General features: G+C 43.6%; 2 protein-coding genes across 3 annotated transcripts; both read left to right on the top strand.

Annotated features, from left to right (window-relative positions):
- The first annotated feature begins 1249 nt into the window (after window positions 1-1249).
- RPL17 (ribosomal protein L17) lies at window positions 1250-6316 on the top strand. The gene is made up of 7 exons (XM_079785098.1): window positions 1250-1308; window positions 2128-2180; window positions 2269-2309; window positions 2590-2724; window positions 3554-3652; window positions 4999-5190; window positions 6229-6316. The coding sequence occupies exons 2-7, from the start codon at window positions 2141-2143 to the stop codon at window positions 6274-6276; spliced, it is 555 nt and encodes a 184-aa protein (XP_079641224.1). The 5' UTR covers window positions 1250-1308; window positions 2128-2140; the 3' UTR covers window positions 6277-6316.
- Window positions 6317-7292: 976 nt separating this feature from the next.
- LOC307107684 (UPF0729 protein C18orf32 homolog) lies at window positions 7293-12530 on the top strand. Of its 2 annotated transcripts, none has more exons than XM_079785099.1 (3): window positions 7293-7395; window positions 10413-10600; window positions 11826-12530. In XM_079785099.1, the coding sequence occupies exons 2-3, from the start codon at window positions 10436-10438 to the stop codon at window positions 11889-11891; spliced, it is 231 nt and encodes a 76-aa protein (XP_079641225.1). In that variant the 5' UTR covers window positions 7293-7395; window positions 10413-10435; the 3' UTR covers window positions 11892-12530. The 2 variants fall into 2 exon arrangements, with proteins under 2 accessions (XP_079641225.1, XP_079641226.1); XM_079785100.1 differs by having other exon boundaries at window positions 7308-7395; window positions 10418-10600.
- Window positions 12531-13617: the final 1087 nt, after the last annotated feature.

Here is a 13617-nt window from a genome sequence, read left to right as displayed (position 1 = left end):
AAAAACAATAGAACCTGAAAAATGACGTGATCATTTTGGCAGCTGTTTTAGCAAAATGATTCTGTCAGCAATATAGAGGATATATTAGAGTGTGGAAAAATAAAGGCCAGAAGACCACTTAGAAGACTCTGGCAGTAATCATAGAGTTTAAGTGCCTGTGTGTGCCAAGACAAGAAAAAGAGAAATTGTTTTCCAGCTTTCTGGTTTGAGAACTTAGAAGTACAGAGAAGACAAGGCAAGGGAGAGGCAGGAATGCCTAGTGATGACAAACTTGTCGCTGGGGCTTGTTTTTGCTTCCAGATGTCACTTTTGAGCTGTGGGACTTTGGGGGAAATCCCTTAATTTCTCTGCGCCTCAACTTCATTTATAGAATAGAAATAATAGTAATATCTCTTTCTACAGTTGTCCTAAGGGTTAATTAAAGAAATGCATCTGATTGAAAAGTACTGAAATAGTGTCTTGAATTTAGTAAGCTTTTTATTTATTTTTTAAAAATATATTTTTTATTGATTTCAGAGAGGAAGAGAGAGATAGAAACATCAATGATGAGAGAGCATCATTGATCAGCTGTCTCCTGCATGCCCCCTACTGGGGATCGAGCCTGCAACCCCGGCATGTGCCCTGATAGGGAATCTAACTGTGACCTCCTGGTTCATATAGGTCCATGCTTAACCACTGAGCTATGTCAACCGGGCCAGTTAGCACATTCGTTACACAGGTTGCAGTACAATTGACTGGGTGATATACTTTTTTTGTTAAATTTATTGAGGTGACATTGGTTAATCAAATTATATAGGTTTTGGGAGTACAGTTCTAGAATGCATCTTCTGTATATTGCACTGTGTGTTCACCACCCCAAGTCAAGAGACTGGGTGCTATTTTCATCCTGAGAATTTTCTGACTACCATAATTATATTCCATCCTTTGCATCTTCTTAATTGTCCAATTAATTACAAATCACTTTCAGGGATACATGATCACATAATCAAACCTAACGCATGTTGAATAAATGTCTTGTCTATATGTAATAACACGTGATCCTGTCCTAGAACTACAAACCTGCTTTAATTAATATTTAAAATTCCTAACTTTATTTCTGGATCAAAAAAGAGAGAATTTTGAGACAGTCCCTAATGAGGCATTTCGTTTTAAGGTCTTCTAAAACTTATTTCACACTCCCTTAATCTTCCTCCTCCCTCCTCCCCTCTTCAAACCTCGTTTCTTTGGGTGAGAATCTCGCGAGATATTGAGTTATCATGAAATCTCCCAAGAGCCTCCGCTCTTCCTCTTCCCCCAAAGCGGCCATAGGTGAGTTGCTCTTCGGCGTCTCTCTCCGAGAGTTGAATCCTCCGGTTATCACCGCCATCCTGGCCTTGGGGGCGCCAATCTGGAGGCCCCTGAGAAGAGAACTCTTGCGGTTGCTGACTTCTCGCTGAAGGCAGTGTCCCCCTGTGCGCGGGGAAGGGTCGGGGCGCCCGGGCAGTGCGGCCTTTGCGGGCCCGAAAAGGGGTACGATGGGAGGGGTTGGGGGCTTTGGGAGCGCGGGTAGCCCGTGGTCGGCGCCGCCTCTGACTCCGGAGGTCCAGTGTCTGGCGGTGAGTGAGGGCCGAGTACGCGGCGCGTTTGTGGCCTCAGTGAGAAAATTGGGGGGAATAGAGTGGGGTCGAGGCTTTCCTCGCTTCAGAGGAGTCTTTCAGATCAGCTGCGTGTCACGTTGGTGACCGCACAAGCGTGGGAAGGCACAGCGTCCCTTGTGGAGTTGTGTGAGTGAAGGGGCTTTCTGCGGAGCGGGCGCACGCTGAGGGTGGTGGCTGAGCCTGCCGCCCAGTGCGCCGCGTCCTTAGGCCCGAGGGAGCCCTAGTTGCACTGAAACAGGCTTCTTGCCACCCAGAGAGGAACGGGGCTGACGCAGGCCGTGCGCCCGGTCTGGTGCCGGCCCTGCTGCCCGCAGGCACTGGCGGTCAGAGGGAAAGAGCATGGCTGCGATGATGGCACTTCTTAGGACACCTTTGGATTCATCGTGAAAACAACTGTTCTCTGAGCAGCTGCTGGTTGCATTTAGTGCAGATTTAGGCTGTAAGTGACTGCAACCACGTCCTGACAGAATTGCTCCGTCCTCCCTCCCAGGTGACCTCTGAAGATGGTTCGCTATTCGCTAGACCCAGAAAACCCCACAAAATGTAAGTGAACAACACTTAATGCATTTCTTATTTGGGGGTAAGAGAAACGAGATACCCAAAGTTAACCACAGTGTCCTTTGTGTTTTAGCATGCAAATCGAGAGGCTCCAATCTCCGCGTTCACTTCAAGGTACGTGAATCTGTTATGCCCTAAAAGTCGTTGTGGGTGCCCCAGTGAGCTTTTCTTTGACACCATATGCCGAAAAGGCAGCTGCAGTGATGTCTTTCTTAGGACACCTTTGGATTTACCATGAAAACTAATCAATTCTGAGCAGCCGCCTTCTAGGTATCGGTCATGAGTGTGTCGTGACTGTTGTGATGTTGGCATTTTGAGAATTCGAGAACTTCATGCGTGCTTTAAAAGTTGTGATGCCTTAACATGGTTAACTCCCGGTGTGTTTTCTATTTAGAACACGCGTGAAACTGCCCAGGCCATCAAGGGCATGCACATTCGGAAAGCCACCAAGTATCTGAAGGACGTCACCTTAAAGAAGCAGTGCGTGCCGTTCCGTCGTTATAATGGTGGCGTTGGTAGGTGTGCCCAGGTGAGAATTGATGATTGCTATTTGAAAAGACAGATTGTAAGGGAAAGTGACTGGATGGGATTAAAATGGCTAAGGTCTTTAATCGGGCTGTTAATGGTTGCTGTGATGACAGTCTTAGGACACCTTTGGATTAACCGTGAAAAGAACCATGTTCTGAGCAACCTTGAAGTGAATAAAATAATAAGTTGTGTGTGTTTTTGAGAGTACGTTTACTGAAGCAGGGAACAGTGAAACAGGAATGCCTTAGGGCAGTGGTCGGCAAACCGCGGCTCGTGAGCCACAGCGGATCTTTGGCCCCTTGAGTTTTTAGCAAAGGCCAGCTTAGGATACCCTGATTAAGTTAATAACACTGTACCTATCTATATAGTTAAGTTTAAAAATTTTGGCTCTAAAAAAAGAAATTTCAATTGCACTGTTGATATTTGGCTCTGTTGACAAATGCGATTGCCGACCACTGGCTGAGGGCAGCAGCAGCAACGGGAGAGACGAGGTGCTGCTGCTTTGGCTCCCTAGAAATGTCACGGGAAAGGAGTGAGCCAGGGCAGAGCTGTGGTCCGCTCACTGGAGAGACGGAAAATGGGGCGTTGGAGACAGGTTTAGGGGTTTGGCCCAGGACAAGTTGCTGCTGCTGCCTATTGCTTCCCTGGTTGCAAGTCTCTGTGGGGGCCCTTGGAGTTTAGGAGATGCTTGCCTGCAGGGGAAGAGGAGGGAGAAGGAAAAGAGGAAAGGTGTGGGTATGCTCCCAGGAGGCAGAGCGTGCCATAAATTAATCTTGATTGTAACATTTCATTTAAATTGGGAACTAATAGCCTTTCTCTGTTTTCTTTAGGCAAAACAGTGGGGCTGGACACAGGGCCGGTGGCCCAAAAAGAGTGCTGAGTTTTTGCTGCACATGCTGAAAAATGCCGAGAGCAATGCTGAGCTTAAGGTACCCAAGACATTAACATCTTTATATGTATCCAGCTTGGATGGTTGTTCAGTTAATGTTGTTGTCCAGACTTATACACACACTAAGACACTATTGCAAAGAAACAAATATAGTTATCAAAGTGGTTGCTTTAGTAATGGTTAATGTGGTTTATTGCCAAAACTTTTTTTAAAATGTATTTTTAAAATATATTAAAAGAGAGAGAGAAACATCAATGATGAGAATTATTGATCAGCTGTCTCCTGCACGACCCACATTGGGGATTGAGCCTGCAACCTGGGCATATGCCCTGACCAGGAATCGAACCATGACCTCTTGGTTCATAGATTGATGCTCAACCACTGAGCCACTCGGGCCAGGCTATTGCCTACATTTTTAATGGAGAGATACTAAGTTTCATTTAGAAGTTAAAAAACAGTGTGGTCAACAAAATAGGTTTGTCCGTTCCCCTTTCGCGTTTGGAAATCTGGGCCAGAATTAAAAATGGGTCTCAGGCTATAACCCCCTTTTATTTATATCTATTATAATAAAAGCGTAATATGCTAATTAGACCGGACGTCCTTCCTTCTGGACCAGGCTGCATCGGGCGGAAGCCCTTGCTCTAATTTCATGCATCAGGCCTCTAGTGTGTGTGTGAGTGTGTACATATGTATACATATATATTGACTCAGCCTGGCCTGCGGGGATCGAACAGAAATTGGCACTCCGACATCCCCCCGAGGGTCTCAGAGTGCGAGAGGGCTCGCTAGGCAGCTCCTGCTTTGAGCGTCTGCCCTTTGGTGGTCAGTGCATGTCATAGCTACCTGCCACTGGACGGTCACTGAGCCTTTTATTTACATAGTTTTTTAGAGAGAGGAAGGGAGTGAGAGAGAGGAACATCGATGTAAGAGTGGAACATGGATCCCCGTTGCCTCTTGCACAATCCCCACTTGGGACTGAGCCCAAAACCTGGGCATGTGCCCTGGCCACAAATCAAACTGGCAACCTTTTGGTGCACAGGACAATACCCAACCAAATAAGCCACACCAGCCATGGCTAGTTTTGTAACCTTTTAGCTGCTAAGCCAAGCTGCCAAAATGTTGTTTATCATCAAAGCTTAGAAATTAACACTACTCTTCGTGATCTTCAACATGGACTTAGCATAGCACTGAGTTTCGGTAGTTAGGTTTAATTTAAGGAAGGCCATTTAGAACCAAGTTTAAAGTAACTGCCTGAACTGATACTTGGCTTAAACTCTTAAGGATTGCTTTTCAAAAAAATGAGTTCATTAAGGCAGGAACTTAATTTCCAAAGATGGTGTTAAGATAAAGGCTTACCTGATTATGTTCCTTCTCCCTTCTTCCCAGGGTTTAGATGTAGACTCTCTGGTCATCGAGCACATTCAGGTGAACAAAGCGCCCAAGATGCGGCGTAGAACCTACAGAGCCCATGGGCGGATTAACCCATACATGAGCTCTCCCTGCCACATTGAGATGATCCTCACTGAAAAGGAGCAGATTGTTCCCAAACCAGAAGAGGAGGTGGCACAGAAGAAAAAGGTAAATTATTAGTCTTCGCTCAGTTTCGGTTGTGTATGCTAGATGTGTGGTTGCTGTGATGACTAACTTAGGACACCTTTGGAATAACCATGAAAGGAAACTGTTCTGAGCAACCAGCAACCTTGTATTTTATTTTTACTTTCATGGATCTCATTTGTTTCTTGATTGATACTGAATAGTAACTTTGTACTATTCGGTACATCAGAACTGTGATTGTCTACTGATAGTCCCACCTACATGTCCATTGCCACTTCCAAAAATGCCCCTCAGATCTCATAAGCCTATATTCAGTAAATGGTGACAAGTCAGTGTTGTTTTTGAGAATTGCCTCCTACCATTGTCAAGGTGTGCCGCATGATGGCTTGATTTAAGTATACTGTGAAATGATTGCCACAGTGGGTTCTCATAGAGTAAAAATAAGAAAAGCGGGGGAAGGATATGATAAGAACTCTTACGATTTCTCTTCCTATCAACTTTCCTATGTATCCTACAGCATTGTTAGCTAGTCATATTCTGTTCAGTTTGTTAGGCCAGGAAACAGAGTGATTCTAGAATCTTCCCTTCACACCTAATAGTTTTTTTTTATTGATACGGTCACTTAAATATCCTGTCATTGGAATCCTTAGCAGCTGGTGTCACTGTCTTCAGTGAAAATCAATTTAAACTCGTTCCCTGATTAGTCATTCCACATCGCTATGCCAAAGGACTCTTTCGTTTTTTTAAATATATTTTTATTGATTTCAGAGAGGAAGGGAGAGGGAGAAAGATAGAAACATCAATGAGAATCATTGATCCGCTGCCTCTTGCACAACCCCCTACTGGGGATCGAGCTTGCAATCAGAGCATGTGCCCTTGACCAGAATCAAACCTGGGACCCTTCAGTCCACGGGCCGACACTCTACTCACTGAGCCACACCAGCTAGAGCCCTTTTATGTTGACCTTTCCAGTTCTTTCGCTGAAGCTAAGACCTCTTTTTAAGATGTAGTGTGGATGTTTCTCCAGGAAATTTAACAGTCATTTTTATTTTCTTTCCCCAGATATCTCAGAAGAAACTGAAGAAACAAAAACTTATGGCCCGGGAGTAAATTCAGCACAAAATAAATCTAAATAAAAGTAAAAGCAGAATGTTGGTTGTCTTTATTACTAAATATATTTCAAGTGATAAAGCAAGTTTTCTGATTAGAATTTTTAAATAGATGATTCTGTTCTGTCATTAATTTGGGTTATAAACATGCTGTTTTGAATGTCTTGCTGTCTTTTTGCATAAGATGGGATTAAAACATGGAGTTCTGAAATTTTTTTACAGCCACTTTATTGAGATTTAACACTGCAGTTCACCACAGTGCAATGGATCTCAGTATACTGTTATGAACCTATCACTAAAATCAATTTTAGGACATTTTAATCACCCCAGAGAGGAACCTTGGCAGTGGTTAGCTGTTACTCCCAGCCCTAGGGAACTACTTGGTTATACAGATAGATAGGCCTGTTGACATCTCAAGAAACATCATAGTGTGTGGCCCACTGGCTCTGGTTTTTTACAGTATTTTTAGGGTTCATCCATGTATTGTGCCTGATGGTATTATTTGTATCAATATATTGGACATTTGGGTCTTTTAAGCTATTACAAGTAGTGCTGCTGTGCACCTTTGCAGGTTTTTGGATGGGCATGTCCCCGTTTCTCTTGGGTATAAGCCAAGAGTGTAGTTGCTGAATCATGGTAACAGCCAGACTTTCCAGAGTATGCCATTTACAATAAACACCCCTAACAGAGGATTCCGATTTTCTCCACGTCTTCAACACTGATAGTTACTGAAGTGGTATAGCCGTTTCTCTTAGCCAGTTAAGATTGACTTAATTTACCCTGCCCTTGAGTTTAATGCCCTTGTAACTAGGGGAGAGGGTGGTTGTGGGCACAGCTGCATTTGAAAACAGTGAAGTAGCCTTCCCTGCGGTGGTGAGCCATAGGTACAGGCGTCATTGGATCGGAGTGCCTGGGAGCTCAGCTCCGCCCGCAGGCCGGAGCCCAGGCCCGGCACGGGGCCCCGCCCAGCCCCCGCCCGGCGGCACCGGTGCGCCGTGTGTGTCGTCAGCTGACGCAGGCACGTGTTTGTTGGCCCCTTGGGCGGTGTCCATTGGCTCGGCTGCGGCAGGTCCCTCCCTCCGGAAGTGCGGACATTTCCACTTGGGCTCGGTGGTCGCGGGTGAGTGGGGTCGAGTGGGCTGGGGCTTTGGGCCGGGCATGTGGGGCGGGGATGGGCTGTGGCCCCGGCGCGGGCGGGCTGCTCCGCGGGCTTGGGCCGGGCGGCGCGGACCGAGCCCAGCCGGGTCGCGGCTCCTGCCCGGGGCCCCGCGGACCCCTGCGCTGTCCGATGGCCCCTCCGCCCTGCAGCGCGCCCCTCCGCCTGCTGCCCTCCTGCCTCCTGCGCCCTCCGCCTGGCCCCGCCTGCCCTTCTCTATGCCGTTTGTCCTCCCCTTGGCCTGCATTGTCGGTTTCCCGGCGCTCCTGTGATCTCCACCACCATTCGCCCCTACTCTCCTGTCTCCCTCCTTGTCTTTCGCGCAGCCTGACCCGCTCTTTGTCTCCGATAAGACGATGCTCCTTTCGGAACCGGGTTACTAAGGGGCGGCGGCCGTCCCCATCCACCTGCCGACTTCTGACCGAGCCGCAACCTGTTCTCTCTAGTCTATTGTGCTGGCCCAAGTCGAATAAAAACATTTCTCCCCTACAACAGTCTTAATCCATTTTGCTTACTTTGTTGTAGTATCCGAGACTTGGTTTGTGGAGGTTAAGTAAAATTGTAATTTTATCAGTTTATCGTAGCCACCTTCGCGACCTTTCTAAGCCACGGTGTCCACAGGTAGGAAGTACAATAACTCATTGAAGAATCATGACGGTTAAGAGATGAAATACAGCAGCTTCATTCTGAAGAGAGCTAAGAAGTTTTATAAAAGCCATAAGGATGACAAAACTGATTAGTAGTATTTGTGCTCGAGAGTTTATTTAAAACAGTGCGCAAGTACTTACTTAAAACACAAGTACAAGAAGGTAAAAGTGAACCTTTATGATGGAGGGCCTGCCAGTCATCAACTTGCCAGGCCTGGTGCTCAGAGCATGGCCAGGTGTTTGGAAGGATTTCTGTGGGTTTTGAAGGTTTGGTAGGGAGGTAATTAACATAATCATTGTGTTTTGGGAAGGGGTAGAGACAAGAGTCTTGAGCTAGGAAACCGGCCCTGGGCATTCTGGTCTTAGCCAGCTCTAGTTACTTGTTACCTTTGTGTGAACTTTGGACAGATCACCATTTTTGGCTTTTTTTTTTTTCCAGTAATGATTTCATGGCACTTAACTATATACAGACACTCTTCTGAGCTTTGTATGCATATTAATTTACCTAATCTCCAGTGAGGTAGGTATTATTGTCTACATTTTACACACGAGGGAGTTCAGGCACAGACTGGTTAAGTAATTTGCCCACGAACACCACATAGAAAGTGGGGGAAACATCTCAAATCCAGGCAGCTGCCAGCCAGGCAGCGTGGTGATGCTGTGGTACCTGTGAGAGTGTGCAGCACCTTCCCCAGACCACCTTTTCAGCATCCCAGATCACATTCTAAATGTTTATGGACAAAAATAATGATTCCTTGAAAAACAGTGAAAAAGACTCACCACTCGTTTGGCTTTAAAATATTTTGGTAAATTCTTAAGTTGTTACTTTAATTTGACTAGGGGACCTTTTTAAAAAGTGAATTGTCTGTGCCATTGTTCACTTGTATTGTGAGTAATTTTTAATTGCCTTAGTGTAGTCATGATGAAATTTTAACATCCTGAATTACTAGCCTTATGCAGTGTTCTGATGCTTCTCAGTTTTTTGTTTTTTTTTAATATGTTTTTATTTATTTTGAGAGGGAGAGGGAGAGAGAGGAACAGCAATGAGAGAACCATCCATCGACTGCCTCCTGCACACCCCCTACTGGGGATGGAGCCCACAACCCTGGCATGTGCCCTGATTGGGAATCAAACCTGCAACTTCTTGGTGCTGTTCAACCAACTGAGCAACACCAGCCAGGCCATAGTGTCTTCATTTTTAAGGCCTATTCTAAGGGATTAAAAATTCTTGTAAATTTAAGAAGTCTTTGGTTTAATAGTATTTTGTGGAAATAGTATTTGTTCTTTTTCAATAGCTGATTTTGAGAAATTCTAAGGTGATTTCTAATTATCAAAGAAATTAGATGTATTAATTTTTGGAAATAAACAATTTTCCTATATTAATAAACAATTTACTTATAATAATAAATAAACTAATAAATAATTTTATTACACGGTACACCTTAATTGCCATTAAAAAGAAAAAGCAGTTAAATCAAGGGAGAATTCTTGCCTGGAAAAGGCCAACCAGTTTGCAGCTTAGAGGTCTTCCAAAGTGATATCTTAGAGAGTTTCATAATATAATGTTTGCCCTTAGCATCGTAGGTTTGGCTAATTAAGTCATAATTACCAAGTTCCTTAATGTTTTGTGCCTGCCTTTGCTGTGTGTGTAAATTAAGATGCAGAGGTACCCAGCCTCACTGGGTTTTGTGTTTTTTTCTCACTGGGTTTTGAATAAATGAGTTATACAGTTGTCCTTCAGTATCTTCAAGGGATTGGTTCCAGGATACCCTTCCACATCCTCCCCCCCCCCCATACCAAAATTCCTGGGTGCGCAAGTCCCCCATATAAAAGGTGTCGTGTTTGTAAACAGGCTCCAGTAGGCCTACACATCACTTCCTTTGCGTGGATTTCGCGAGGTGCTCTGTGCATAGCAAATTCAGGTTTTGCTTTTTGGAATTTTCTGGGATTTTCTTTTCAAATGTTTTCGATTTGGGGTTGGTTGACTCCATGTTGCAAAACCTGGGGATACAGAGGGCCAACTGTATATGCAAAGCATTAAACTGCGTAGCACCTAGCAAATGTTGGCGTCTTTATCGTTAAATTTATGGTTGGGGAGCAGTGATTGGAGAGACTTGGAAGCGGGAACGTCGCTGTTATTTTCATGCCTACCACCTATTACTCCCTTACCCTGCAGATAGCAGTATCTTTAATCGGTTCTTGCATTTAGCTAATAGTAGGATCTAAGTTTTTCGTTCAGTGTAGAAATAATCCTTTGGAATACCCTAATCTAGCTAAATTCCTTTAGTCATTCATCTATGAGGAACTAATTAGTTTTTTCTTTGCATCTATCAGTTCAGGACCTCCCACCTGGGACAATGGTGTGCATTCCTTGTATCGTCATTCCAATTCTGCTCTGGATCTACAAAAAGTTCCTGGAGCCATACATATACCCTCTGATTGCCCCCTTTGTAAGTCGCATATGGCCTAGAAAAGCTGTGCAAGAATCCAATGATGCAAGCAAAGGCAAAATAGACTATAAGGTAAGAACACTGAAATACCTCGCCTAGGAAGGCTGGGTGAGGGGGTGGTACAGTCAGGGTAAACTATTTGGCTTTTGGAAAGGCAAGTTCTTGGAACCAGAAGCTTCATCAATGTGTCTAACGGGGGGTGGGGGGTGAGGGGGGGGGTTGGCTTTCCCTCGGAGCCTTTCCCGGCCCCCCCTTTTTCCTCCCGGGCGAGTTACCTTTGTCTTTCTCTATTCGAAGCTCCAAGGGCTTTTTTCCTGAGCCTGTGCAGCCCAGCTGGCTCCCTTCTACTACTTTTATGACTTTCTAAATAAACTTTCTCTTCTAGTTTAGAAGAAAAAGAAAGGAATTTGGGTTTGTTTGTTTTTAAGAAATTAACGGTTGGTTTAAACTAAAGTTTTAAACTAGGCCTCTGATTAATGCAGTTGCTCCTTGCCAATGGCCAAGATAATAGCCAGTATTTCCTGGCTGGTGAGAGTAATGGGAAATAGCTCATGGGTGCGAAGAGATAACATGAAAAAAGCCAGTGTCACTGGTTGATAATCTTGGTGGGAGACTTAATTTAGGAGGATCATAGAAGTTATTTATTTATTTATGTGTATTTTTATTGATTTCAGAGAAGAAGGGAGAGGGAGAGAGAGAAACATCCATGAGGAGAGAGAATCATGGACAGGCTGCCTCCTGCACGCCCCCTATGGTTGGGGATGGAGCCCACAACCTGGGCATGTGCCCCTGACCGGGAATCGAACCCATGACCTCTTGGTTCCTAGGTTGACGCTCAACCATTGAGCCACACTGGCTGGGCTTTTTAAAAAATATATATTTTATTGATTTTTTACAGAGAGGAAGGGAGAGGGAGAGAGAGTTAGAAACATCTATGAGAGAGAAACATCAATCAGTTAGGGCCGTTATTTTTTTATAAAATGAAGTTATTTTTTTAAATGACTATTTAGAGACAGCCTGTTGTTTTTAGCAATGGTGCTTGTTACGTTCAACTTCGATTGTGTTCAACTGCACTGAGCCAAAACTGAAGCAGAGTTTTTTCATTCTGAAGTTTGTCGACTGCTTTCAAAGAGAGTATCTTTGAACATAACTTCGATTGTGTTCAACTGCACTGAGCCATCCTGCATAATTCTAGAAGCAGAGTTTTTTCATTCTGAAGTTTGTTGACTGCTTTCAAAGAGAGTATCTCTTATGATGAGTGTCTTGTAATAATCTCTAAAATGGTTTTTCATTTTAGGGTGCAGACATAAATGGATTACCAACACAAGGATCGACAGAAATCTCTGATAAAAAGAAAGACTAAAGGCATTGACCCAGGGACCTCCTTGTTTTCAAAATGGACCTAATAATGTGAAGCACCTTCTTTGTAATTGTCTCTGACCTTTTTCTCTTAGACCAGAACTCGGGGTGGATGGTGTAGGTGTTTACCTGATACTGATCAGGAAATACATGGTATTTATATTTAGAATGTATTTAGTTATAGTTAATGATCTCATTCCCGCGTTCCTTTTTCGTTAACGTAGCTTTAATAGTATGAATAAATGGGAGGATTGCGCCAGTAGGCATTGTTACTGAATCAGTACCTAAACATCCTTGGGCTTCTAGCTTCTGTTCAGCTCTTTGAATTTGAGTGGAGTGTATTTTCACTATGAAACAGTACAGTGAGACTGTGCAGGGAAATGAAAGGGAGTGTTTGGAGGTGATAATGACTTGAAACATAAAGTTGTAATTACTGCCCAGCACAATGGAGCCCCTTATCTGCGAGAGTAGAAATTACAGGTTATTGCTCTGAAGAAAATAGCAAAGAAGAAATTGAGGAAATTTCTTTGAGGAAAAATGGAACAGTTTTTACATAAATGTCTAATGCATATTATAAAATTCTAATCTTGGTTGCATTCCTTCTATCCCTACAGAATGTATTAAATATTCAGTTTAGCTTGTGGTTGGGGTTTGGCTTTTTTTTCCTTCTTTTTTTCTTTTAAGTTTAAATATTTCTTAAAGGGGACATTTTTCACCATATCAGAAAGCAGAATTATAATAGCGTGCTGGCATCTGGACAGTTCTGAGACAACAATATGTTATTTTTTAAAGTAGATTGTATCGGTTATTTATTGTTGCATAACAAGACACTCCAAAACGTAGTGGTTTTCAACAACAGTGACATGACTGGACAGTTCTTTGCTGGTCTGGGCCTCTATATGGTCTTTCACCCCTGGGCTGCTTCACTTTAGGGACATACAAATGTTCAGAGGTGATGAGCCATATTTACTTTACATCATATTTACTTATTCCCTCTGAGGCAGGGAATGGTTGGAAGAGACTTCTGCCTTTGGGTCCCCAATGAAGTCCTGGGTCCTAACCAAGGCAATGTTGAACTCGACGTGTGAGCAAGTCAGTGACTCACCCTGGTCTTCATTTGATAGAAATCAGTAGGTTTTCAAGTGTTCTGCCCCAACCCACCCGAGGGATAAGATAAATTCCCTTTAGCAACTAAATTCAGTTGATTAGTTTGTTGTTTAAAGTATAAACACTATATTACAAAAATAGCAGGTGTTCATAGTAAGACAGTGCAATGGAAAGTTCAATGAAAAGTTCATGTTCTTCTCACTGCTCTCATTCCCTCTCCACAGATGTAACCACCGTTAGTTCTTTTGTGTAGCCTTCTAGCAACTTCCTTAACATTCCTTTGTTTTTATTAAATATATCTTTTAAAATTATAATATTGCAAGATGTATACTGTCTCTACTCCCTTAGTCCCCAAAGGCTTTACTCATTTAGCTGTTGCTTTTGTCTTAGGTTTTACCTCTGTATTTCTAAATTGTATATATATTGCCATTTTTGGAACTGTCAGCTTTCCACATTACCGACTTCCTTCCATGGCTGAGTTATAACTACCTTACACTGTTTCCTCTACTCTCCCACACATCCTCCATGTAGGTTTTTGTAAATATTGGTTAAGTCATTGATCGGTATTTATATCATGATGAGTATGCCGCATGTCTTCCACTTGCCTCTCCAAATCTCTGCTC

This window comes from Cnephaeus nilssonii (genome assembly GCF_951640355.1).
Source record: "Cnephaeus nilssonii genome assembly, chromosome: 11".
In the NCBI taxonomy this organism is placed as follows: domain Eukaryota; kingdom Metazoa; phylum Chordata; class Mammalia; order Chiroptera; family Vespertilionidae; genus Cnephaeus; species Cnephaeus nilssonii.
This window is presented reverse-complemented; position numbering and strand designations above follow the sequence as displayed.

Coding starts and splice junctions, on each gene's coding strand:
- RPL17 (XM_079785098.1), top strand. CDS start 2,141: ATGGTTCGCTATTCGCTAGACCCAGAAAACCCCACAAAAT. Junction 2,310..2,589: donor ATCTCCGCGTTCACTTCAAG/GTACGTGAATCT, acceptor TTTTCTATTTAG/AACACGCGTGAAACTGCCCA. Junction 5,191..6,228: donor AGGTGGCACAGAAGAAAAAG/GTAAATTATTAG, acceptor TTCTTTCCCCAG/ATATCTCAGAAGAAACTGAA.
- LOC307107684 (XM_079785099.1), top strand. CDS start 10,436: ATGGTGTGCATTCCTTGTATCGTCATTCCAATTCTGCTCTGGATCTAC. Junction 10,601..11,825: donor AAGGCAAAATAGACTATAAG/GTAAGAACACTG, acceptor TTTTCATTTTAG/GGTGCAGACATAAATGGATT.